General features: G+C 43.4%; 1 protein-coding gene across 6 annotated transcripts in view; it reads left to right on the forward strand.

Moving 5' to 3' along the window:
* Positions 1-26,962, forward strand: part of LOC125460975 (protein kinase C-binding protein NELL2-like) — a 282,133-nt gene that overhangs the window by 158,582 nt on the left and 96,589 nt on the right. For all 6 annotated transcript variants that reach the window (XM_059652561.1, XM_059652560.1, XM_059652563.1 and 3 more), the window contains one exon: positions 18,011-18,133. In XM_059652561.1, the coding sequence (XP_059508544.1) occupies positions 18,011-18,133 (123 nt within the window). The remainder of the gene's footprint in view (positions 1-18,010; positions 18,134-26,962) is intronic.

The following is a 26,962-nucleotide window of genomic DNA, read 5'->3' on the forward strand; positions in this document are numbered from 1 at the left end:
TTCTACTACAACCCTCTGTCTCCTGTTGCCTAGCCAGTTTTTTTATCCATCTAGCTAGCACACCCTGGACCCCATGTGACTTCACTTTCTCCATCAGCCTGCCATGAGGAACCTTATCAAATGCCTTACTGAAGTCCATGTGTATGACATCTACAGCCTTTCTCTCATAAATCAACTTTGCCACATCCTCAAAGAATTCTATTAAGTTGGTAAGACATGACCATCCCTGCACAAAACCATGTTGCCTGTCACTGATAAGCCCATTTTCTTCCAAATGGGAATAGATTCTATCCCTCAGTATCTTCTCCAGTAGCTTCCCCACCACTGACGTCAGGCTCACCGGTCGATAATTACCTGGATTGTTCTTGCTGCCCTTCTTAAACAAGGGGACAACATTAGCAAGTCTCCAGTCCTCCGGGACCTCACCCATGTCTAAGGACGCTGCAAAGATATCTGTTAAGGCCCCAGCTATTTCCTCTCTCGCGTCCCTCAGAAACCTGGGATAGATCCCATCTGGACGTGGGGACTTGTCCACCTTAATGTCTTTTAGGATACCCAACACTTCCTCCTTCCTTATGTCAACTTGACCTAGAGTAAAGAAACATCTATCCCTAACCTCAACATCCGTCATGTCCCTCTCCTTGGTGAATACCGATGCAAAGTACTCGATTGTCACCCATTTTCTCTGACTCAGCACATAACTTTCCTTCTTTGTCCTTAAGTGGGCCAATTTCCTCAAACTTTTTATATATGAATAAAAGGCTTTGGGATTTTCCTTAACCATGTTTGCCAGCAATATCTCATGTAATCTTTCTAGCCCCTCAATACGAGAGGAACTTGGAAAAATTTGTAAGATGGCCAGCCAGGATCTTCTCGATGTTATGAGTGAAAATTTCCTGTTCCAACTAAATATTGAATGATAAGAAAATATTCTTGCTATTGAGTGATGAGAAGCCTACTTGCATGTATTAGGATCTGATTATTTGTTACTCTTAGCTGCAGTTTCCCATTCTCTTTGTAAAACATATAAAAACCTAGAGACAGAACAGTGTAAACTCTAACACAACTAGACAGGGTAAATGCAGGAAAGACATTCCTGATGGCTGGGAATCCAGAACCAGAGATCATAGTTTAATGATATGGAGTAGGCCATTTAGAACTGAGATGAGGAGAAATGTCTTCACCCAGAGAATGGAATTCTCTGCCATAGAAAGCAGTCAGGGCCAAAACATTGAATGTTTTCATGAAAGACTTAGATATAGTTTTTGGAGCTAAATGAATCAAAGGGTATAGGGGAGAAAGTGAGAACAGGGGACTGATTTGGATGATCAGTCATGATCATATTGAATGATGGAACAGTCTTGAAGGGCTGAATGGCCTACTCCTGCTCCTATTATCTCTGTTTCTACACTTCTTAGTGCCAAATAGAAACTAGATGGTGATAATTCCCAACAGGAAAGTCCGAGCAGATACCTGTTACCTCCAGCTTGCTGCCTACTCGCCCAAACCTCCACCTCGGACGGGTGTCAACCACATCACATGTCTCACACTGTGGGCAGCAACTGCATCCACCCCTGGTCCACTGAGCTTGGTGTCTGTCATATACCAGCCTCTCCACATCTTCATGGCAGATTTCTGAACCACTTACAGTCCAGTTCTGCAATTCATTGCAGCACGTTTAAGCAACCAGCAATTTTCACTGGAATGTCACTCCAAAGGCACATTGTGCACATCCTGCTTGGATCAGGATGCTTCTCAGGGCTGTCCCCACTTGCAATCTTAGAGCTCATTCACTTTATGTACTTCAATGTGCCTGTCTGCCTTTTCTCCCATCTATCTGCTCCTCTCACCTCACTGACCAATCTCTGAACCCCTGCCTACCTGCACTTATCTATCACCATCCCACTTACCTTCCCCAGCCCCAATCCCTCTCTATTTATTTCGGAGCCCCCTTCCCCTCCCCCATTTCTGAAGAAAGTTCCCAACCTGAAACATCAGCTTTCCTGCTCCTCTGATGCTGCCTGGCCTGTTGTGTTCCTCCAGCTCCCCACCTTGTTATCTTAATGCCCCTAACTTATCTTGCCTACGTGTGCCTTACTCCGTCAGCCAGGGATTAAAGGCTCACAGTACTCCAGTTTGCCTTGCTAGGCACAAAGCCAGGCACTTGTAGCGGCTGCCAGCAAAGATCAGTCGGGGGATAAACATGTTGCTGTGTGGCATCGTCTGATGTCGGTCTCACTCCTTTGGCATGCACCTGCAGCTTACCCAGAAAACACACCCACATCCAAATGGCCATGTCTCAAAGACTAAGGGAATAGTCCTTCCATCAGGGAAAGCGAGACTGTTGTTGGTCAGGGAGGCACGGTGCTGGGAATTGTCAGCATGTCTGGCAGTATCTGTGGGGAGTGAAACAGAACCAAACGCGACTTGCTCCAAACTCTCTGATGAAGTGTCTAGGCCCGAAACGTCAGCTTTTGTGCTCCTGAGATGCTGCTTGGCCTGCTGTGTTCATCCAGCTCCACACTTTGTTATCTTGCTCCAAACTAGTCTGAACTGTCTGCTCATGTGCCATCAGCAGTAACGTAGGGGAAGCAGTGGCCTAATGGCATTTTCTCTGGGCTGTTAATCCAGAGACCCAGATAATGTTCTGGGGGCCCAGGTTCAAATCCCCCCACAGCAGATGGTGGAGCTGGAATTCAATAAAATATTTGGAATTAAGAATCTACTGATGACCATGAATCTGTTGTTGGGGCGGTGGGGGGGGGCAAATAAAAATCATCTGGTCCACTAATGTCCTTTAGGGAGGGAAACTGCCATCCTTACCTGCATGTGACTCCAGACCCACAGCGATGTGGTTGACTCTGAACTGCCCTTTGGGCAATAAATGCTGCCTGGCCCGCAATGCCGTCACCCCCTTGCTACAATAATGCTTTATTTTTCCTCTTTTTCTTTGTCCCATGTCAACCAAGAAGGTCACCTGGAGAGAACGCCACAGTCCATAAGCTGTTTCATCCTGTAATCAAACATTCAGAAGTATTTAAGAGTGCTTAGCTTTCTGTACCTCCCCAGTCAGGATGTACTAGCTGACTTTCACTGCCCACCTTCCCTTCATGATACATTTGAGTTTAGAAGCTCATTATTGCAGAGGATGGAATAATTGCTTTGATTGTTCAATGTGGCAGCATCTTTACTGGGTGCTTTCAGATGAGGCATGAGATTGTTTCCCTCCAATGTATGACATGTTGGATGGAAACTCACTTCTGATGACTAAGCCAACCGTGTTCCTTATCATTTACCTGCAACGCTCTCTCCAAAGGCATAGACGCTTCATGGAAGAAGGTCCAGGTCCTTCTGTAGCCCATCAGTGCCCCTACTTCTGCCGGAGATCTGATACTTACTCTCTGCTACTGGGCCTGCCTCCTGTCAAGGCTCATGCTTTACCACAGTCAGCACAGTGCGAAGCTGGAGGAACACAGCAGCTCTGGCAGCATCAGAGTTGACATTTTGGGTTTGTTGTCCTTCAGGAGGACCCCGTTGTGTTCCTCTAGCTCCACACTGTATTGATCCTGACTTCAGCATCTGCAGTTCTTGCTGTCTCCTCATGCTCTACCACTCTCACACACTTTCTTTCCTCACTCTCACCCACTCCAAACCACATTGGCACTAATGCTGCATGCCTTCTGTGCTGCCTACTCACCTGGAACATGTTCCCACCTGCACCAACAGTAATAGCTGTGCCACCCACTTTCATTTCCTGTAATACCTGCCTCTCTCTCATTGCAGGAGGTAAAGAGCTGATGATAGGGAAGAAGGAGTCAGGCTAGTGGTACTCTGCCATCTCTCAGTTTCTCACCTGCGATGTGAAGAGGGTCCTGACTCTGACAATCCTGAGCAGGACCTGGTCTGGTATCGAGGCTGTCCTACATTTCCTGTGCTGGGACCCCCTGGCTGAAGGCTATCTCAATTGACATTACTGAGACCAGCTGACAACTGGAGCAATCTTTCTAGCTTTGTGTTTGCACTAATTGGCAAGATAGCAATACTATGTGCCTGGTATCACTGGCTGAGGGGCAACGTGTAAAACAGGTGTGCAATGCAAGACAGGAGGTCTGTGAGCATCCAGTTAGGTTCATAGTGATTGATTCAGCTTGGAGATACTGGTGAAGATAACTAGCTGGGCATGCGTTCCTGAGCGCACAGTGTCCTTGCTATAGCAATACAATGTGAGTTACCCTGGTAGCTAGAGGTACAGCATTGAAGTGTCCTGCTAGTGGATCAGAGATATGCCATGAAGGTTCTTGGAGGCTGGTACAGGTTGGATAACAATGACCTTGGATGCAGAGTGCATGTAGCCACTGCCCAGGGAGTGTGCCCTGAGACATTGGCGCCTGGTGCCTGACATCGACTTTTTTTGGAGAACCCATTCTCGTTTCTATGTTGAGTTTTCTTGACAGCTGACTTGTCCCGTGAAAATGGTACAAGCTCAATCTGTGGTGGCTTGGGCTGTTAACAAGGCTTTTAACAGGGAATAATGATGGCCACTTTGGAACTCACCGCTGCTTAGTGAGAGTCACACCAAATCGCTTGAGCAACACTCCATGGGGAAGTTATGGAGTGATGGTCTCGATATCAAGGAGACCATGGCAACTGACCCGACCACTTTTCTCACCACAGCCCCCAGGTGTGGTGTGTCTGTGGTGACTCTTCTGACGAAGGGTCTCTGGACCTGAAACATTAACTCTGTTTTTCCCTTTGTAGATGCTGCCAGACCTGCCGAGCTTTTCCAGAAAAGATAACAAAGTGTGAGGCTGGATGAACACAGCAGGCCAAGCAGCATCTCAGGAGCACAAAAGCTGACGTTTCGGGCCTAGACCCTTCATCAGAGAGGGGGATGGGGAGAGGGAATGGGAATAAATAGGGAGAGAGGGGGAGGCGGACTGAAGATGGAGAGAAAAGAAGATAGGTGGAGAGGAGAGTATAGGTGGGGAGGTAGGGAGGGGATAGGTCAGTCCAGGGAAGACGGACAGGTCAAGGAGGTGGGATGAGGTGGTAGGTAGGAAATGGAGGTGCGGCTTGAGATGGGAGGAAGGGATGGGTGAGAAGAAGAACAGGTTAGGGAGATGGGGACGAGCTGGGCTGGTTTTGGGATGCAGTGGAGGAAGGGGAGATTTTGAAGCTTGTGAAAGCCACATTGATACCATTGGGCTGCAGGGTTCCCAAGCGGAATATGAGTTGCTGTCCCTGCAACCTTCGGGTGGCATCATTGTGGCACTGCAGGAGGCCCATGATGGACATGTCGTCTGAGGAATGGGAGGGGGAGTTAAAATGGTTCGCAACTGGGAGGTGCAGTTGTTTGTTGCGAACCGAGCGGAGGTGTTCTGCAAAGCGATCCCCAAGCTTCCGCTTGGTTTCCCCAATGTAGAGGAAGCCACACCGGGTACAATGGATACAATATACCACATTGGCAGATGTGCAGGTGAACATCTGCTTGACATGGAAGGTCATCTTGGGGCCTGGGATGGGGGTGAGGGAGGAGGTGTGGGGGCAAGTGTAGCACTTCCTGCGGTTGCAGGGTAAGGTGCCGGGTGTGGTGGGGTTGGAGGGGAGTGTGGAGTGGACAAGGGAGTCGCTGAGAGAGTGGTCTCTCCGGAAAGCAGACAAGGGTGGGGATGGAAAAATAGCTTGGGTGGTGGGGTTGGATTGTAGATGGCGGAAGTGTTGGAGGATGATGCGTTGTATCCGGAGGTTGGTGGGGTGGTATGTGAGAACGAGGGGGATCCTCCGGGGGCGGCTGTGGCAGGGGCGGGTTGTGAGGGATGTGTTGCCGGAAATGCGGGAGACGCGGTCAAGGGCAACTTTGTTTTTGTTCCCGGCATTCACACCCTGGGACAATTCTGCCTTTTGTAATTCCACTAACTCTCCTCCATAACACTAGTGGAGACATTCGAGTGGTGAGCTATTATTGTGTGGTTGGTATAACTGCAAAAGAAATGCCTATGCCAGATGAAACCACTATGAATATCGGGCTGTGTGTATGGTACCAGGCAGTACACCCAGAAACAAGGAAGTACCAAAGAAAATTTGCATTGATGCATTTTAATGACCTCAGGACATTTCAAATTGTTATGTGGTTAATTAAGTACTTTTGAAATGTAAGCACAGTGGCACTGTAGGAAACACAAGAGCCACCTTGTGTACAGCAAGATCTCAGTAACGGGAATGTAATGTTGACAAAATGTTTTCCTTCAGTAATTTTGGTTAAGGAAACAGCATTGGCCATAATTCTGCTCTCCTGCTGTTCCTCACAATAAATCTATGGGAACCTTTGCATTTACCTGACAAGGAGACAGGACCTTAGCGTCAGAGATAATGGGAACTGCAGATGCTGGAGAATCCAAGATAGCAAAGTGTGAAGCTGGATGAACGCAGCAGGCCAAGCAGCATCTCAGGAGCACAAAAGCTGATGTTTCGGGCCTGGACCCTTCAGGGACCAGGCCCGAAACGTCAGCTTTTGTGCTCCTGAGATGCTGCTTGGCCTGCTGCGTTCATCCAGCTTCGCACTTTGTTATCTAGGACCTTGGCGTCACACCTCTTCTGAGCATGGCACAATTGACAGTGCAGAGCCCCCTAGGCACTGGACTGAAATGTTGCCTGAGATTTCATGTTCAGGTCTCCCGCGTGAAAACTGAACCTTGAATGTCTATAAGCACAATACGAGAGTCAGAACTAAAATAATGAAGAGCAATCAAAGCCCCAGATAACAGGTCTCTCTACTGAAAAATATCTTTCCAGAGCAGCCTTGAGAGAGAGAGAGAGAGAGAGAGAGAGAGGTTCAGACTAACACAGTGAGGATGGACACCACTGTTTGGACATGACTGTGATAGCCTATAAAGCAGAACAATTTAATAATTACATTTTTAGGGCTGGTGAAGATTAAAAAAGAGTAACGTTTACCTTGTGTCTTCCAGAGCAAACACATCAGCTAGACTCCAATGGAATGCTCAATTTATGCCAAACATTTATTCATCACCCTGTTCTGTTAAATTGGAACCTCAGGGTTCACTGGTTCTGCTCCCAGGGTTGTTCATGGCTTAGTGCTCAGTTAATAATACCACACACTCCAGGGAAATTAGAAGTTGCCTGGAAGTTATTACAGATACTTTCACAGTTCAGTTGGAAAACAGTTTTTATCCCTCCATCTGATTGGGGGTGTGAAAACCTGTTTGATTCTGATGAGCATAAAATATCCCTGCCAGGACGGGCTAAAAATAACAGGTGCAGTGTCAGTGATACGACATTTCTCCAATTAATGTTTTTATCTGTGGTCCAATAGGATACTTCATTATTCTTTGTTGCTGTCAGAAATGCATTACCATTTCAGAATTTGGACACTCTGCACTTTAATTGCCAATTGAAAGCAAGGATTGGGCCTACCTATTATGGGACTGTCACAAAAACTCAGCCTGTTAATAAATAACCATCCAACATAATTTACTCTCCCCTTTCTTTTCTTTTAAAAAATGTGGCATCCATTTTTCTTGATCAGTGGGGATGTAATGAGCACTGATGCATCTTCTCTCCTGCTCCAGACTGTGTTGGGAGAGCTGTTGTCTGCCCTTTGGCACTTACAGTAGAGAAGAGAACAATATTGAAAAATAGCTCACAAAAGACATCTAGAAGTGGATTACACAGTGAAAAATGATTGCAAAAATTCTGCCAGCACCCAGTTCTTTGTGTATGTGCATTAACTCCTGCATTATAAAAACAGTTGTTTTAATAAAGTGCTTTAGTGAATGGGGGGTGGTGGTCGGGGGGGAGGGGGGGGTGGTGGGGTGGAACAGTGATCTTCTCTTTAACAGGGAAATACGTTAGCCAACAGCATCTGCTCAGCCCACTTCCATCAAGTGGGTGATATGATCCAGGCCATTTTGAATTTGGGCTATACTTCAATTTCACTGGTCAATAAAATATTCCAGCAAATCTCTGTCGTTATGGCACAAGGAGGTAGGGAAGGTGAATGGGGAAAGTCAGTGAACCCAGCCCAGGAGTGACTGCCCCTATTCATGTGGGGGCTACTCAGTTGGTAAACTTCCTTTGCTCCTTAAAGGACTGAACAGTTGTGCCTCAGAAAACAAATGGTTCGACTGCGGATTTAGAAGGAAGGTGATGATTAAGTGGTATAATCACAGGGCTGTTAATTCATAGATCCAGGTTATGTACGGGGAAACGGGTTCGAATCCCACCATGACAGATGGTAGAATTTGAATTCAATTAAAAATCTGGAATTAAGAATCTAACAATGGCCATGTGTTGATTGTAGGGGTAAAAAAACCCATCTGATTCACTAATGACCTTTACAGAAGGAAACTGCTATCCTCATCTGGTCTGGATTACAACGTGACTCTTAAGCGCACAGCAATGTGGTTGATTCTTAACTGCCCTCTGGGTAATTAGGGATGGGCAGTAAATGCTGCCTAGCCAGTGATGCCCTCAAAATATAAAAGAGTGTTTGGACACAGGGCTGGAGATTGCACAGTGTCAACTCATGCTGGTATCTCTTAAAATTCCAACTGGAATCGGATAAAAAAGAGGTCTATCATTGGGAATAGGCAGCCATTCCCACCACATATCAGAAATAACAAGAACTAGAGTCTTACTGTAAGCAAGGCAGTAAGATCACTGAGATAACAAAGCGTGGAGCTGGATGAACACAGCAGGCCAAGCAGCATCTCAGGAGCACAAAAGCTGACATTTCGGGCCGAGACCCTGAACTCAGTTTGAGGTCCCAATCCCTGTATACTGCATGTGTTGTCATTAGTATTCACATTGTTTCACCTTTATTTATCCCTAATCATAGGCAGCTCCATGATGTACTTTTATTTGTGCTGACCTTGCTTTGCACCATTATTTTAATATGTTATGCACATTGAAGTGTTTCAGATTACAATGTTTTGCTTATATTTAAAACGGTAGTAAAAGTTGCTAATTTTTGGTCTGTTTAGTTCAATGGAACAAGCACCTGCTCCTGGCTCTTGTATTCTTATTACTAATGGGTTGAAGGATTATGGAGAGTGGGCAGGAAGGTGGGTTTTGGACCGAGTTGAAATCAATTGGCAGAGCAAGCTCAAAGGGCCATATTGCCTTCTCCTGCTCTTGGTTCCTATGTTCTTAATGTTCTAACTAGTTTAAACAGAGTTTCCATTCCAAATTGGGTGACCCAATTGTGATGGTAGGATCCGCTACATCTAATAACATTCCCTTATGACACATTTCAGAGGTCTCAGGGATTTCCAGTGCCTTGGATTGTACAATTCCCTACCTATTTCCAAGAGATAATTCTGTTATGGGAAGAAAGTTGTCATTAGCTTGGTGAGCACCTGCCTCAGATGTACGTAGTTATCAAGTTTGAGCATATGCTGTGAATAGAAGAATAGCCGAGGTAATGGTCTTGAAAAGAAACACTTTCTTTTACATTTTAGTCAAAATCCAATTACACACAAATGTGCACAGATGGTGCAAACTTCGTAATGGTCCTACTGCACATGTGCAAAGGCATTATTTTCAAGCGATGTGTCTCCCTGCAAATGGTTTTGAGCAATATTTGAATTGTGGAATGTTTAGGCTGGCGAATTGATTTCTATTTCTCATTTCTAAAGCAATGTGCAACTGTCGCTTTAAGATATCAACACAACACAGCTATAAATATTTAGTTTCTTACGGAACTAACTTAATTGACTGATCAGTTTGTGATATTGAGAGTTAGCTGCTATAACAGTAACAGTTAATCAATGTCTGTGTGAGGAGTACTGACAGCAATGGAGAACTGTGGATGAAGATGGAATTGACAATGCAGGAATTGCAAAACTCATCAAACAATCACTGGGGGGGAAAGATACTGTCAAAGGCAGTAATTATATCAGGTAATTGGTGTCATTTACCTTGTCACAGCCCACTGAATGTGACTAACGCAGGACGTTTGAATTGTCATACACTGTTAGCTTTGAGCACTCAGAATTGCATGCGGTCTCACTCACTTCCAGAAAGAGAAAAAGTACTTGGTGCAAAACAAGTTTCTGGAATGTTAAACAAAATGTACCCGAAGAAGAATTAATCGGATTAACACAATTGTTTTTCTTGTGCATGGACACTCGGGTTGTGTTCCAAGAATTAACCCTTTATTTTCTGGGTAGTATACAAGAAGAAATTAGGTATAGTTCTTAGGACTAAAGGATAAAAATGGGAACAAGGGACTGAGTTGGATGAGTGATAATGGGAACTGCAGATGTTGGAGAATCCAAGATAACAAAGTGTGGAGCTGGATGAACACAGCAGGCCCAGCAGCATCTCAGGAGCACAAAAGCTGATGTTTTGGGCCTAGACCCTCTCTGATGAAGACCCTTTTGCAAAATTCAGTTCTTGCAGCATAAGGGTGGCTACAGTCAGAAAATTGCAGACAGTATAAAAAGTAATCTTGTGGGACCAATGCAGGAAGCACCTAAACAGGTCCTCCCACCTCATTGATCAATCCCCACCACTGCCTACCTGCACTCACCTATCACCTTCCCACCTACCTTCCCTAGCCCCACTCCTATTTATTTCAGAGTTCTCTTCCCCCTCCCCCATTTCTGATGAAGGGTCCAGACCCGAAACATCAGCTTTCCTGCTCCTCTGATGCTGCCTGGCCTGCTGTATTCCTCCAGCTCCACACTGTGTTATCTCTGACTCCAGCATCAGCAGTTCCTATATCACTGACGTAAACAGGTGAATTTCTTTTTAAAAAATACAAGCTTAAATGCACACGTAGACCACAGCAAGTGCATTGGTGAGCATTGAGCATATTGTTTTTGGAACAGGCCTGGGTGAACAAATTTCAACGCCTAAGTCTCCAAACAACATGAAGCAGGAACAGTTTTGCTGGCTGGATTAACTCTGCCCTCTAAGTTAGAGAGAATTAAGCTGTCTATAGCTGCATCATAGAAAGCACTCTATCCTGATGCATCATGGCTTGGTATGCCAATTGCTCTGACTAGGACTGTAAGAAACCACAAAAAGTTGTGAACACAGTCCAATCCATCAAACAGGCAAACCTTCCATCCATTGACTCCATCTATACTTCTAGTTGCCTCAGGAAGGCAGTCAACATCATCAAAGACCCCTCTTATACTGGTTACAAACTTTTCTAACCTCTTCCATTGGCAGAAGATACAAAACTTTAAGCACACATACCAACAGATTCAAGAACAGCTTCTTGGTGATAATGGGAACTGCAGATGCTGGAGAATCCAAGATAATAAAATGTGAGGCTGGATGAACACAGCAGGCCCAGCAGCATCTCAGGAGCACAAAAGCTGACATTTCGGGCCTAGACCCTTCACCAGAGCCCTCTGATGAAGGATCTAGGCCCGAAACGTCAGCTTTTGTGCTCCTGAGATGCTGCTGGGCCTGCTGTGTTCATCCAGCCTCACATTTTAATATCAAGAACAGCTTCTTGCCTGCTGTTATTAGACTTCTGAATGGACTTCTCAAATTTTAAACTTAATGTTGATCTCGCTGTTTATGCACCTACCCTGCAGCTATCACTTTGTATTCCTTGCTCTGTTCTATTACCCTCGTACACATTGTATGGCATGATCTGCAGCTGTACTGCATGCAAAATAAACTTTTCACTGTACCTAGGTACATATGACTATAATAAACCAAATCAAATCAATCAGATGCCACAGTGAAACATTTTTAAATCTCCAAATGTAAATGCAACTACATTTTTAAACTAGAACACCATTTCTATTGAATGCAAAGTATTTTAAAGAAAACTCTTTCCTCTTTGAGGCAATATTTGAGGTGGTATAAGGAAGGTTATGTTCTGAGGGCTTAGTTTAATACGCTGCAGTTGTCATTCACATTGGTTGTCAGTTTACTTAATTCTTGGAAGATGCTACACTTTGTGTATCCAGTGAGAGCTGTTGCAGTGAGCTTCAAATCAAAATTGTGACAAAAGCAAGTGAAGTTGGAGAAACCAGGATGGTTAGAATCAACTAACTGCAAAACAAAAGCATGAAGGTGACAGCATGTGGTACTAAGGACATTCTGAAAGGATTTGGAAAGAAAATCTTTGAAGTGAAATACTGGAAGTGAAAGAAAGCAGAGAACAATATATTAAAACATCAAATTGAATGCTGCGCAAAAGTGGGGACATTCAAGAACGTGAAAACATATATGATTTATTTTTCTTCCGTGCCTGATGAGAGAGGAATATCTATTGGGACTCTTAGACGTCCATTAACACACTCGATTCCAATTTTCAATGAGCCAGCATTGCCATCATAAACATGCCAACTCATCAGATGCCTTCCGCAGACACCAAGTATGGCCTTAGGTATGGCTGGGTGGGCCCTACACCATTCATGCAGGCCCCATATGAACTGAGTGTTGAGCGACTGAGCCAACAATCCTTAAAGGGTCCAAGCGAGGCCATTCAGAAAAAGATGAGTTTTTGGGTTCTCTTTCAAATGAAAAATGTATTTTTTTGGTGACACTCGACAAAACTGGCCTATTATGTGGATGATCAGCCGTGATCATAATGAATGGTGGTGCTGGCTCAAAGGGCCGAATGGCCTACTCCTGCACCTATTGTCTATTGTCTATTATCAGCATGTCCCCAGTCTGCAGACCAGTGATAGAATCTGATTTAAACACTTGTATTTTTTAAGACAGATTCTAATTTAAAGGGGGAAATGGTAAAAGGATAATTGACCCTTCCAGTTTCTAAGACAATTAAGACTAAATCTGAGACTGGCAAACAGAACTACTGAGGAGACCAGGATGGGTTGAAACCATATGAAAGCATACAGAACCATCAGGAATTTGATGATCACAACAGAGCTGTCCATGCAGACTAGACACTGAAACTGAGATTTAGTAAGTATACAGTTATTAGGCTCTTTCTGTGACTTGAAACTAAACCTTAGGGAATTTATGTGATCCAGAGCACCATAAGCAAAATTGAGGAAGTTCTGTAAACCTGTGTGTTTTGTTAAAATTCAAAAGAACTGTGGATGCTGTCAATAAGGAACAAAAACAGAGGTGGCTGGAAAAGCTCAGCAGGTCTGTCAGCATCTGTGAAGGGAGAAGCGATGGTCTAGTGGTATTATCGCTGGACTGTTAATCTAGAGAGCTAGATACTGTTCTGGGGACCGAGGTCCGAATCCTGCCATGACAGATAGTGGAATTTGAATTCAATAAATATCTGGAATTAAGATTCTAATAATGACTGTGAATCCATTGCTGATTGTCAGAAAGACCCATCTGGTTCACTAATGTCCTTGAGGGAAGGCAACTGCTGCCTTTACCTGGCCTGGCCTACATTTGACTCCAGACCCACAGCAGTGTGGTTGACTCTAAACTGCCCACTGGGCAACCAGGGATGGGCAATAAATGCTGGGTCTAGCCAGTGATGCCTTCATCCTGTGAATGAATAAAAGAAAAATCAGAATTAACATTTCGGATCTTGTAACCCTTCCTCAGAACTGGGCCCGAAACTTTAACACTGACCTTTCCTTCACAGATGCTCCCTGACCTGCTGTGGTTTTTTCTTTGTTGGGTACTGTGTTCATGGAGCTCAAGTTGGCGGCATAGACAAACTAGAGTCTGGAAGAACCCAGCAAGCCAGGTAGCATCTGGAGGAAAGGAGAAGTCAACTTTTCTTCAGGAATGGATGTGGGGGTAGGGGGTGCAGATAAAGAGAGGGGGAAGGGTAGTAGCAGAATGGTGGTGTTTGGTAGACACCAATAGTAAGTATGACATGATTGGTTAATGGGAGGGATGAATCTATTGGTGGCTGGAAGGGAGAGTCAAAAGGTGGATTGGAAAAGAAGAGGTGGGCCTGGAAAGGGAGCCAGCGGAAGGGTGGGAAGGTTATTTGAAATTGGAAAACTCAATGTTGAGTCCTCCAGGCTTTAGGGTGTCCAGGTGGAAGACCTTTCAAATTTGTGTTCTGAATTGCTGTAACACTGGAGGAGGCCGAGGATGGACATATTGGAGAGGGAGCAGCTATGTGCTTTTGTCAGCCAAAACTTAGAAAAGGAGTAAAATTCAGAAGGACTTTGTGACAGAGATTGATACCACCCATGCTGAATGGGCAGCTGATCTAATGTGTAAAATCAGGTCTTAATTTCATTAGCAATATAAAGCTTTTAATTTGTTCATGGCTTTGCCAGCTTTTATTGTCCATCTCTAAATGCCTAGAAGGTCGTTAAGAATACAGCATATTGCTGTAGATTTGGAATCACAGAAAGGTAAGGACAGCAGACTTCCTTCCTTAAGGATTTAGTGGCACAGATGGATTTTTACAACAACGGTTACGTGGTCACCTTCAGACCAGTTTTAATTTTACAAGTTGAATCCAGACTTCACCATCTACCATGGTGGGACTTGAACACGCACATCCCAGACAATCAGCTGGAAGCTCTGAATTATTAGCCCATTGACTTTACTGCTATGCCATGGCTTCAGGCCCAATCACTGACTAATTCATTGATAATGGGAACTGCAGATGCTGGAGAGTCCAAGATAATAAAGTGTGACGCTGGGTGAACACAGCAGGCCAAGCAGCATCTCAGGAGCACAAAAGCTGAAGTTTCGGGCCTAGACCCTCATCAGAGAGGGGTGATGAAGGGTCTAAGCCCAAAACGTCAGCTTTTGTGCTCCTGAGATGCTGCTTGGCCTGCTGTGTTCATCCAGCTTCACACTTTATTATCTCTGATTAATTCATGTTTAGTTTATGTTGATTCTGGGTTTTAGAATGCAGGCAGCTGCACAGTTGATAGTATTTAGTATTTTCTTTGTTTGATTCTTGTATAGTAAAAAATCTTTTTGTTTTAAATTATTCCATCTTGCAATTTCATTATTTCAGTAAATGATTTAGATTCTGGAGTTCTCTTTGAGAAAGAAAGCCATTCTAGCCTCACCCAAGATCACGATTGGTCTTAATTTCTGGGTAGCTCTTCACAGAAACTGAATGATTTCCACTATCCAGAACTGATACCCATAAATTCCAGATGATGTCTGAATCTTCTTAGTGTGCTGCCAACTTTGTGCTTGTCTGGTTTTGCTTGCAACTCTCAACCCTCCAGCACATATTTATTTTCCTGCTGTTTAAAAAAGGAAAGCATCTTCCAAATAGATATCCCTTTGGACTGCTTTTTTTCTTCATTTCTGTTTTTTTTTAGGCAAAAACACGAGTAGGAAGCATAGATTAGTCATACAAGATCAATCACACTACATCATTTGTCAGGATTTGGCATAGTGCACTTCATACTCCCACAGTCGATTCAGAACTGCAATTCTTTGAAAAACAGTCTGTGCTTTACATCCTTCAACTTTTATTGGTTAACAACAGGTATTTGGGAGAACTGGAGGTTGAAACTGAAGATGGGCAGTTGAAATGAAGCCTCTAAATGAAAATTGAATTGATTGGTCCAGCTGCACTCAAATGCAAGGCTTCAAATTCATTGATTGGAATACATTTATGGCCTTAAATAGCACACATTTTTCCCCCCTCTGGTGTCTGGGAGCTCTAAATGAACTCACTCTTCCCTATCTCTATAACACAGTTGGTCCAACAACGTTAAGGTCTCTAGACTCCTGCAATTATAGTCTCTTTTGTATCCCCAGTTTTAATCATTTCACATTTGGCGGTTCTGCCTTCATCTGTCTCAGCCCCATGGACTACAACTCCATCTCAGCACCTCTTCACCTTGCCATGTCTCTGTCCTCACTTAAAATGCTCCTCTTTTACCTCTTCAACCAACAGCAAATTTCTTCACATCCTCCTTGACCACAGGCAGTGTTCCAGAGCACGGATATTAGCCGATGTTGTTCCCTTGTTTAAGATCGGAAGCAGAGATAATCCAGGAAATTATAGGCTCGTAGGCCTGATGTCTGTGGTGGGAAAGCTCTTGGAGAAGATACTGAGAGACAAGATATATGCACATTTGGAAGAAAATGGATGCGCTAGTGACAAGCAGCATGGTTTTGTACAGGGAAGGTCATGTCTCACCAACCGGACTGAATTTTTTGAAGAGGTGACCAAGATAATTAATGTGGGAAGGGCTGTGGATGTAGTTTATATGGACTTTAGAAAGACATTTGATAAAGTCCCACATGCAAATTGATGCAAAAACTAAAATCACATGTGATTCAAGTGGGCTGGCTAGATGGATACAAAACTGTCTTGATCATAGTAGACACAGGGCAGTGGTAGAAGGGTGTTTTTCAGAATGGAGACCAGCATCTAGTGGTGTTCCACAGGGATCAATCTTAGGTTCTGTGTTGTGTAGTATACGTAAATGATCTGGAAGAAAATTTGGGTGGCCTGATTAGTAAGTTTGAAGATGACATGAAGATTGATGGAGTTGCTGATAGTGCTGGCGATTGTGAAACACAACAGGATATAGATAGATTGGCAACTTGGGCACAGAAATGGCAGATGGAATTTAATCCAGACAAATGCGAAGTGGTGCATTTGGAGGATCAAACTTAGGTATGAATTATACAGTAAATGGCAGAACCCTTAGGAACATTAACGTACAGATGGATCTGGGCATGCAGGTCCATAGTTCCCTGGCACCTTTTGTGCCCATGCCATCTTTGAAAGGTGGTTATACACCTACCAGGACAAGGCAATGTTGGCAATCTAATGTTGCCCCCTCGCTGGCTACAGTGTGGCACAGTAGCTGCAAAACCATATCACCCAAGCCGTAGGGCCAGCTCATACATACAGCTACCTTTTTCGCCCCAGTCACTGATTAGCCACCAAGCCACACACTTTGCCCCTCTTCAGTTACATTTCCTCTAAACACCCTCTCAGTGAGCACTGCGCTGTCCCCAGTGACATCTGCATTGCCTGCTTTCTGTCACAGTCCAGAAGAAGAACATCAAACACAGGCAAACAATTGGACAAATACAAACACAAATAATAATAAAGAACATACAGCACAGGAACAGGTCCTTCGACCCTCCAAGCCTGTGCCAACACATTTTGCCCCTCCACACTAAAACTGTCTTCACTTACAAAATCGGTATCCATCTATTTCCTTCCTGTTCATGTATTTGTCCAGGTGCTTCCTGAACGCTGCTATTGTGTCTCTTTCCACCAGCTCCTCTGGCAACATGTTCCAGGCTCTCACTACCATTTGTGTGAAAAACTTGCCTCGCACATCTCTTGTAAACTTACCCCCTCACACCTTGAACCTGTGTCCCCTAATAATTGACCGCTCCATCGGGGAATGTGAGATTTTATCTTCAGAAAGCAAAAAGGTATGGGGAGAAAGTGGGAACAGGATACTGAGTTGGATGATCATCCACGTTCATATTAATGGCAGAGCAGGCTCAAGGGGCCGAATGGCCTACTCCTGATCCGATTTTCAGTGTCGCGACAACCTTGCACACGCAGAAACTAACCGTGAGTTACATGGAATCCCTGGAGAGCGACTGCAAAATGGACAGGCCAAGACAGCGGCTAAATTTTAATAAGCCCGTGGAAGACCAGTCATTGGGATTTTAAAATGCAAATTGAAAATCTTTGGGAAAAATAAGGAATGGATATTTTTAGCTGTCTGGAGAAATGCATGGTAAATCAGAATAATTCAAACTTGAAACAAAAATAGAAATTGCTGGAAAAGCTCAACAGGTCTGGCAGCACCTGTGGGGAGAAATCAGCGATGAAATCAGACATCTCTGATTTCTCTGCACAGATGCTGCTGGACCTGCTGGGCTTCTCCAGCAATTTCTAGTTTTATTTCTGATTTACAGCATCTGCAGTTGTTTCAGTTTTAATTCAAAATTAACTGCTTACATTTGGAATTCTTTGCCATGCTCTTGAGTGGCCACAATAAAGGGGAATTATTGCAAAAGAACGTATTCATAAGTTATGTGAATTTGGGGAATGCAATTTGTTTATAATTGAGTTCATTATGACGCTTATGTTTTTTTTTCCTTTTCTTCCTCTTAGATCATGATGAATGTAGCACAAAGCAACACAGCTGTGATGATAATGCTCTGTGTTTTAACACTGTTGGAGGTCACAACTGCATCTGTAAACCGGGATATACTGGCAATGGCACCCATTGTGAGGGTAAGTATTATCAATATTTATCAGATATCTTTTCCTGAAACTTTAACACTTTACAGTTCCAAAGGCCTTAATAAAACAGTTTGGTGGATTGTCTTCCTAAGTATCCTGGTGCAATATTTACTGTGTTCCTTGATGGAGCCATTCTTTCTTCAAAATGACAGAAGCCCTGTCAAAGGCTAATCTTAGGATACAACTGAAACTGCGATCGATATCAGACTGGTGATGTGAACTCCAATTTCCAATAATTCGCAAACAATCAGGTACCTCTACCGGCTGTTGCTGAATAAACTTTAGTGAAATCTGAAGCAAAATCAGAAATTGCTGGAAATATGCTGTGTGTGGGCAGAAAGTCAAGTGACATTTTGGGTTCAGTGACCCCTCTTCGGAACAGGGCCCGAAACGTTAACTCTGCTTTCTCTCCACAGATGTCACCAGACCTGCTGAATCTTTTTAACAATTTCTGATTTTGTTTCAGATTTCCAGCATCCAATGGTTTTTTATTTGGATCGTAGCTTGTTGAAATCTGAATGGAGTATGCCTTTTCTGCTGAAAGTGGCAGTTAAAATTCCCCACGCTGTTTATGGTGCAGTCTGTTAGGCTTATGACATTGCCCTGCTGTAACAGCCAAATGAATCTGTATATAACACCTTTGAAAGTGCAGGTTCCTAAAACAAAACAGAATAATTCTGCAATCCTGTAAAAATTCAGCTAAATCTTTCCATTTGAAAGTCCCTCTTTGGCCAATATCAACCATGGCCAATAGATATGACCATCCCTTCAGAAATAACTATTGGAATGGAGGTAACCTTAGTATTGTTTTACATTTGGTGGAACTGAGTGGGTCAAGAAAAGTGGCCTCATTGAGTTTAACTAGCCCTGGGAATGCCCAGTGTTGTTAGCAGCAGATATCTTTGCACTAGACTATTTTGTCATTACACACCTCTGGGGCAGATGGGACTTGAATATAGGTATCCTGGCCCAGAGGTGGGGACAGTACCACCGATCCACATCAACTCTCCATGCTTTTGGCTACAAAGTCAAAGAGGGTGAAATTGGCCTTTGGGAGCAGCAGAAGGGTGGCACGGTGGCTCAGTGGTTAGCACTGCAGCCTCACAGCACCAGGGACATGTGTTCGATTACACCCACACACAACTGTCTGTGTGGAGTTTGCACATTCTCCCTGTGTCTGTGTGGGTTTCCTCCAGGTGCTCCACTTTCCTCCCACAGTCAGGGATGTGCGGGCTAGGTGGATCGGCCATGCTAAATTGCCTGTAGTGTTCAGGAGTGTGTAGATTGGGTGGATGGGTCTAGGAGGAATGCTCTGTAGTTTGGACTTGTTGGGCCAAAGGGTCTGTTTCCACAGTGTAGGGATTCTATGATCTATGAAATGAATCAGAAGTTACATTTTTGCTCTGTCAGGTTTTATGTTCCATTGACATAGAAATGTGACCAAAATTTGAATTTTCATCGAGGGAAGAAGCCAGGAAACAAGCCTTCTGTTTGAATTATTGTTTTAAGGATTAATTAGTGATTGGAACCAGGTGGATCTCATTGACTATGAGATCCTTCATTGGAGTTGTTATCCTGGGCCAGTCAGGAAGCCCTGGCTGACCATTATAAACAGGACTTTAGAATCTCCTCAGTTCAGTAGACTGACTCTGACCAGCCTGGTTAACAGCCAGTGTACTGTGCATGAGTAAATAAGGTTGGTTTGGTAGCAGGATACCAGCTTCTGTACAGTTACTTCAAAAAAAAGAGCAAAGATCAGCTGAGGTGAAAGCTCAGCTTCCAATTTTAACATTGGCCAATTTCACTCTCAGCCCCACTCCCCCTAAAAATGTAATTCCTTCATGAAGCAAACATTGGGGCAAACTAAACAGTTTGTTTTAAGAGACCTTTTGGAGCATGTGAAAATTATCTTATCATCTGAGTACCAGGGTGTGAATTGTATTCAAAAGTGAATAAGGTTACAAAGTTTTGGACCCCAGATATTTTACAATTTCTTCTCTCAGACAGTAATGAATGTGGAATTCATTACTGCAGAGGGGTATTGAAAATGGACCATTAAGTAAATCCAATGGATGAATCATTGAGGAAATCAATGGTTCCAGGGAAAAGTCACAAAAGTGGAGTTGAGGATCAGCAATGATGTCATTGAGTGGAATTCCCTTCCTAAGGGCATTGTGGATCTTAAATCATAGAATCCCCTACGTTGAGGAAACAGGCCATTCAGCGCACACTGACCCTCTGAAGAGCAATCCATCTGGACCCACACCCCCACCTCAACCCAATAATCCTGCATTTCCCATCTTTATTCTGTGGAAAGAAACCAGAGCACCCAGAGGAAACCCACAGAGACACTGGGAAATTGTGCAAACTCTACACAGACAAATGCCTGAGGCTGGAATCAAACCCAGGCCTCTAGCACGATGAGGCAGCAGAGCGAACCACTGTCCCACTATCCCTCCATGCCACCCTAACTAAAGGACTTGGACAGCAGCAGCTCAAGAACCCAGGTCACCACCGCCTTCCCAAGGGGAAACTAGGGACGGGCAGTAAATACTGGGCCCAGCCGGTGACACCCTTACCCCATAAGTGAATAAAAAAATTACTCCAAAACAAAACCAAAACATTTAAAAGGGTCAAAATATTCTGACATTTCTCCTTCAGTTTATTCTATCAAAAATAAATAGAGAAAAGACAGAAATTCACGGCAAGTCAAGCAGCTTATGAAGGCTGTAAGAACAGCCAGGACCAGCCTTACATCAGGTGCCTTCATCCTCCTGAACATTTTCTCTCATTGCTGATTTTATGTCACATGCCTTGCCAGGACTCAAGTTATTTAGTCTCGCAAAAAAACAGTGGATCCAGTGTGTGAAAGTGTAGGCTGCCAAGTTTAAAAACAATTTATCAAATAAAAGTGTATGTCAGAGTCAATTTTCCACATGTGCGAGCCTTGCTAACGGTAACATCAAGGAGTTTGGTTAAAGTGATTGCTCACACCGATCACTGTCATTGGCTATCCACTGTTCATGATTCCATTAGGGATTTCTATTGAAGAGCTATATGCAGTTCATTCCCTTAGAAGTTGTTAAATGCATGAATATTCAAGAGCAACGGCATTGTGATAATTTCATAAACTCCTTTAGGTGGTGGAGTGTGTGTGAAAAGAAGAGTGAGAAGATAACTGTGTTTCAACCTAACATGTAGTCTTTCGGATTGAAATGTTCATACATTCAATTCTGTGTGATCACCTGGTGGTGCTGTGACATGTAAGGTTTAAACTAATCTAACAGATGGACATGCCTTTTTGCTCAACCAGTTTTATGTTAGCAATAGCGTAAGAAGCCAATTTGCCCAAGAGGATTTCTTAGGCCATGATGGAGGTTCTGTTCACAGCAGCCCCATCTTTGTAACATAAAAACACAAGAACCAGGAACACGAGTAGGCCATCGAGCCCTGTGAGCCCACCTTGACATTCATTATAATAATAACATGGCTGATCTTTCTGTGGCCTCAGTTCCACTTACCCACCCTCTCAGTATAGCCCTTAATTCCTTTACTGTTCAAAAAATCCTGGCTTCAAAAAAACATTCAATGCAGAAGCCTCAACTACTTCACTGGGAAGGGAATTCCACAGATTCACTACCCTTTGGGTGAAGAAGTTCCTCCTCAACTCAGTCCTAAATCTGCTTTCCCTAATTTTGAGCCGAGCCCTCTTGTTCTAATTTCACCCACCAGTGGAAACATCTTCCTCTACTTCTATCTTATCTATTCCCTTTATAATTTTATGTTTGTATAAGATCCCCCCATTCCTCTAAATTCCAATGAACATAATCTGAGTCTCCTCAGCCCTGCTTCATATGCCAACCTTCTCAACTCCAGGATCAACCTAGTCAATCTGCTCTGCATCCCCTCCACTGCCAGTACATCCTTTCTCAAGTAAGGAGACCAAAACTGCACACAATACTCTAGGTGTGGCCTCACCTGCACCATATACAGCTGGAACATAACTTCTCTGCTTTTAAACTCAATCCCTCCAGCAATGAGGGGCAAAATTGCACCCGCTTTCTTAATTAACTGTTACACCTGCAAACCAACCTTCTGCGATTCATGCACAACAATATCCACATACTGCTCACCATGCTGCAATATTTTACTGTTCAAATTATCGACCTGTTTACTGTTATTCCAACCAAAATGGATGACTTCACATTTATCAACACTGTACTCCATCTGCCAGACCTTTGTACACTCACTTAGACTATCTATATCTCTCTGCAAACTTTCCTCTGCACTTCGCTTTACCACTCACCTTAATGTAATTCGCAAACTTGGACACACTACACGTGGTCCCCAACTCCAAATCATCGAAGTCATTATCTAACTTGGAAACAACTGCAGTCCCAACACTGATCACTGGGGCACACCACTAGTCACTAACTGCCAATCAGAAAAGCACTCATTTATCCCCACTCTGCTTCCTATTAGTTAAACAATCGTCTACCCATGCCAACACACTGCCTGTAATGCCATGCTCCTGTATCTTATGCAGCAGCCTTTTGTGTGGCACCTTGTCGAATGTCGTTTAGAAATCTCGATACACCACATCTACTGGGTCACCATCGTTCACCATGCTTGTAATGTCTTCACAGAATTCCAGTAAATTAGTTAAACATGACCTGACCCTCACGAACCCTGGTTCAATCTGCCCAATGGGACAATTTCTATCAATATGTTTTGCTATTTTTTCCTTGATGACAGATTCAAGCATTTTCCCCACTACAGAGATTAAACTAACTGGCTTATCATTCCCCATCTTTTGCCTAACTTTTTTTTTAAAAATAGTGGCGTCACATTAGCTATTTTCCAATCTGCTGAAACTGCCCCAGAGTCCATTGAATTTTGGAATATTATCACGAGCGCATTTGCTTTTTCTCCCGCCATCTCTTTTAGTACTCTGGGATGCATTCCATCAAGACCAAGAGATTTGCCGACCTTTAGCTTGCCCAACACCACCTCTTTGGGATAATGGTTGTCTTTAGGTCTTCACCTACCTTCGTCTCCTAGTCTTCAATTACTGGCACGTTATTTGTGTCCTCACTGTGAAGACCGACACAAAATACCTGCTCAGTGCCTCAGCTATTTCCTCATTTCCCATTACTGAATCCCTTTCTTATTATCTAAAGGAGGAACGTTTACCTTAACCACTGTTTTTCATTTTATATGGTTGTGGAAACTTTTGCCATCTGTCTATATTCTGAGCTAGTTTACTCTCAATCTATCTTACTTTTCTCTATAGCATTTTTTGTGGCTTTCTGCTGATCTTTAAAGTTTTCCCAATTATCAGTTTCCCATTGGTCTTTGCCACTTTGTATGCCTTATTTTTCAATCTGATAGCGTCCCTCATTTTCTTTGACATTCATAGCTGATCACCCCTCTTCCTACAGCTCCTCCTTTTCACTAGTATATACTTTTGCTAAGCACATTGAAAAATTGCTTTAAAGCCCTCCACTTTTCTTCAACTGTCGCACTGTAAAGGCTTTGCTTCCAGTCTACTTTAGCCAACTCTCCCCTCATCCTATTGTAGTCTCTTTTGTTTAGGCATAGGACCCTGGTGTTGGATTTTATCTTCTCACCCTCCATCTGTATTCTAAATTCAGGATGTGAGTTTGCTCGCTGAGCTGGAAGGTTAGTTTTCAGACGTTTCGTCACCATTCTAGGTAACATCATCAGTGAGCCTCCAAGGAAACCTAACCAGATAAATAGAAAGCGGGACATAACACCAGTGCTTCATCGGAGGCTCACTGATGATGTTACCTAGAATGGTGACGAAACGTCTGAAAACTAACCTTCCAGCTCAGCGAGCAAACTCACATCCAGAACCTCAACCTGAGCTACAAATCTTCTCAAAACTCGCTAGTATTCTAAATTCAGCCACACTGTGTTCGCTCCTTTCAAGAGGACCCCTAACTATGAGATCATTAATTATTCCTGACTCATTACAAAGGACCTCATTGAAGCTAGCTTGCTCCTTCGTCATTTTGATAACATACTATTCAAGAAAAACTAATTGTGGATACATTTAATGAACTCCTCCTCAAAGCTGTCTTGACCGACCTGGTTTGACCAATCAACATGTAGATTAAAATCCCCCCATGATAATTGCCATACCATTTTTATAGGCATTAGTTATTTCTTTGTTTATTGTAACTGTCTCCTGTATATCTGCAGAATGCTAGAGAGCCAAATTTTATGTTTGAAGTTGACAAGTTCGTTCTGGATTTGTCACTGGCAGGAAAAGATTCTCATGCTATGTCTGAAATTTTGCCTGCAGACCAAGAATGATCATACTGCACATTTTTTTTTCTTTATTCACTCATGTGACAAGGGCGTCGCTGGCCAGGTAGCATTTATTGTTCATTCCAAATTGCCCAGAAGGCAGTTCAGAGTCAACCACATTGCTTTGGCTATGGAATCACATTAGGCCACACCAGGTAAAGATGGCAGTTTCATTCTCTGAGGGACATTAGTGAACCAGATGGGTCTTTCCAACAATCGACCAATGGGTTCGTGGTCATCATTAGATTCTTAATTCCAGACATTTTATTGAATGCAAATTCCACCATCTGCCCTGGCAGGATTTGGATCTGAGCCCAGAACATTACCTGGGTCTTTGAATTAATGGTCCAGCGATAATATCACGAGACTTTCACCTCCCTATGGTGGGCATACCAAGCTCTGAGATACAGAGAGATCTGGGTATCCTTGGGCGTGAATTGCAGAAGGTTAGTCTGCAGGTACAGGAAGTAATCAGGACAATTAATAGCATCTCATGGTTTGCTGTGAGGGGAATTGAATACTAGATTAAGGAGGTTGTGCTTCAGTTATACAGGACATTAGTGAGACTGTACCTGGAGTCCTGTGTACAGTACTGGTCAATGTGCTTACAGAAAGATGTTAATGTGTTGGAAGCAAAGATTTACTAGACTAATCTGTGGAATGAGCGGATTACCTCACAAGGAAAAGCCAGGCAGGAGTTTAGAAAAGCCTGGGGTGACTAAATTGAAACATTTAGGATCCTAAGGACGCTTGGTTGTATGAGTGTTGAAAGGATATTTCCCCTTGTGGGAGAATCCTGAACAAAAACAGAAATTGCTGGAGAAACTCAGCAGTTCTGAAGAAGGGTCACTGGACCCAAAATGTTAATTCTGCTTTCTGTCCACAGATGGTGACAGACCTGTTGAGTTTCCCCAGCTATGTCTGGTTTTGTTACAGATTTCCAGCATCAGCAGTTCTGTGGTTCTTGTTTAGTCTGGGTCTAGGGGTGATAGTTGAAAAATAAAGGGTTACCCCTTTAAGACAGCTATGAGAAACAAGCTTTTCCCTCAGATGATTGAGAGTCTTTCGAACTCCTGTCATCAAACAGTGATGAATAGAGAATCTTTAAATAGATCGTTGGTGTTTAAGGGGATGAAAGATGATTGGGGATATACAGGAATGTAGAGTTGAAGTTAAAATCTAATCAGCCATGACCTTATTCAATGGCAGAGCAGGCTCAAAGGCTTGAGTTGCCTTCTCTTATTCCTTGTTTGTCTGTTCACAGAAGGGAAGCATCATGCCCATCAAGCATACTCTTTGAGAAAGCTCGTTCATCTCATTCTTTTCCCTACAATTTTCTTTTCAAACATTATCAAATTTCCTAACCAATCTACTTCCTTTGCCCTTCTGCGCTGTGCTTTCCAATTCGTCACAATTTGCTCCATAAAAATGTTTCTCATCTCCCCTTCTTCTGGGAATCATCTTGGATCCATCTCCTTTTGTTCCCTCCCTACCTCCCCACCTACACTCTCTCCACCTATCTTCTTTACTCTCCATCTTCGGTCCGCCTCCCCCTCTCTCCCTATTTATTCCAGTTCCCTCCCCCCATCCCCCTCTCTGATGAAGGGTCTAGGCCCGAAACGTCAGCTTTTGTGCTCCTGAGATGCTGCTTGGCCTGCTGTGTTCATCCAGCCTCACATTTTATTATCCTTTTGTTATAAGCTGTCCTGTCAATGGAAATAACAAAGTGTGTAGCCGGATGAACACAGCAGGCCAAGCAGCATCTCAGGAGCTCCTGAGATGCTGCTTGGCCTGCTGTGTTCATCCAGCTACACACTTTGTTATCTTGGGTTCTCCAGCATCTGCAGTTCCCATTATCTCTGTCAATGGAAATGTTATCTTCCTAATTACTTATTCAAAACCCGTCCTCATTTTGAATATTCTTTTTCCTTTAGCACTTGTTCTCACTGTGGGCTTTTTTAAAAAAAATGATTTTTTGTGCCAATATTAGATGAAGCCAGGAGCTTATTGGTAAAAGTAGTCTAAGAGGCTCACCAAAGTTCGTAAACGTGTAGAGAGCAGCCTTACGCACTCTGTCAATGGTCCTTTCCCTCATAAATTCTTAAACTTGCTTGAGTGCCACAATCATTCACTTCAGCCTTCTGCTTCACCACTCACATAGGCACACGAGAGTGGAGTATTTGTAGTTACAGCACGTACTCAAGCATCAATCTGATGTTCAGTGCAGGCAACAACTTTTCACATTAATAATAAATATGTTTATTTAATGGTATTGCTAATATCATATAGAAGGAGGCTGAGATAGATTGATTCTTAATCAGCAGGGGAAGCATGGCTTATGGGGAAAGCAGCAAGCAGCCAAACACAAGGTTTTCTTGAGGGAACAGAACAAATTTATTACCTGCTAATGGAAGAGAAATAATAAAGACACCACATAAAGCATAAGCCTTCATTCATACACCCTCACATGTACTCACATACACATCA

This window comes from Stegostoma tigrinum, chromosome 18, assembly GCF_030684315.1.
Source record: "Stegostoma tigrinum isolate sSteTig4 chromosome 18, sSteTig4.hap1, whole genome shotgun sequence".
Classification (NCBI taxonomy): domain Eukaryota; kingdom Metazoa; phylum Chordata; class Chondrichthyes; order Orectolobiformes; family Stegostomatidae; genus Stegostoma; species Stegostoma tigrinum.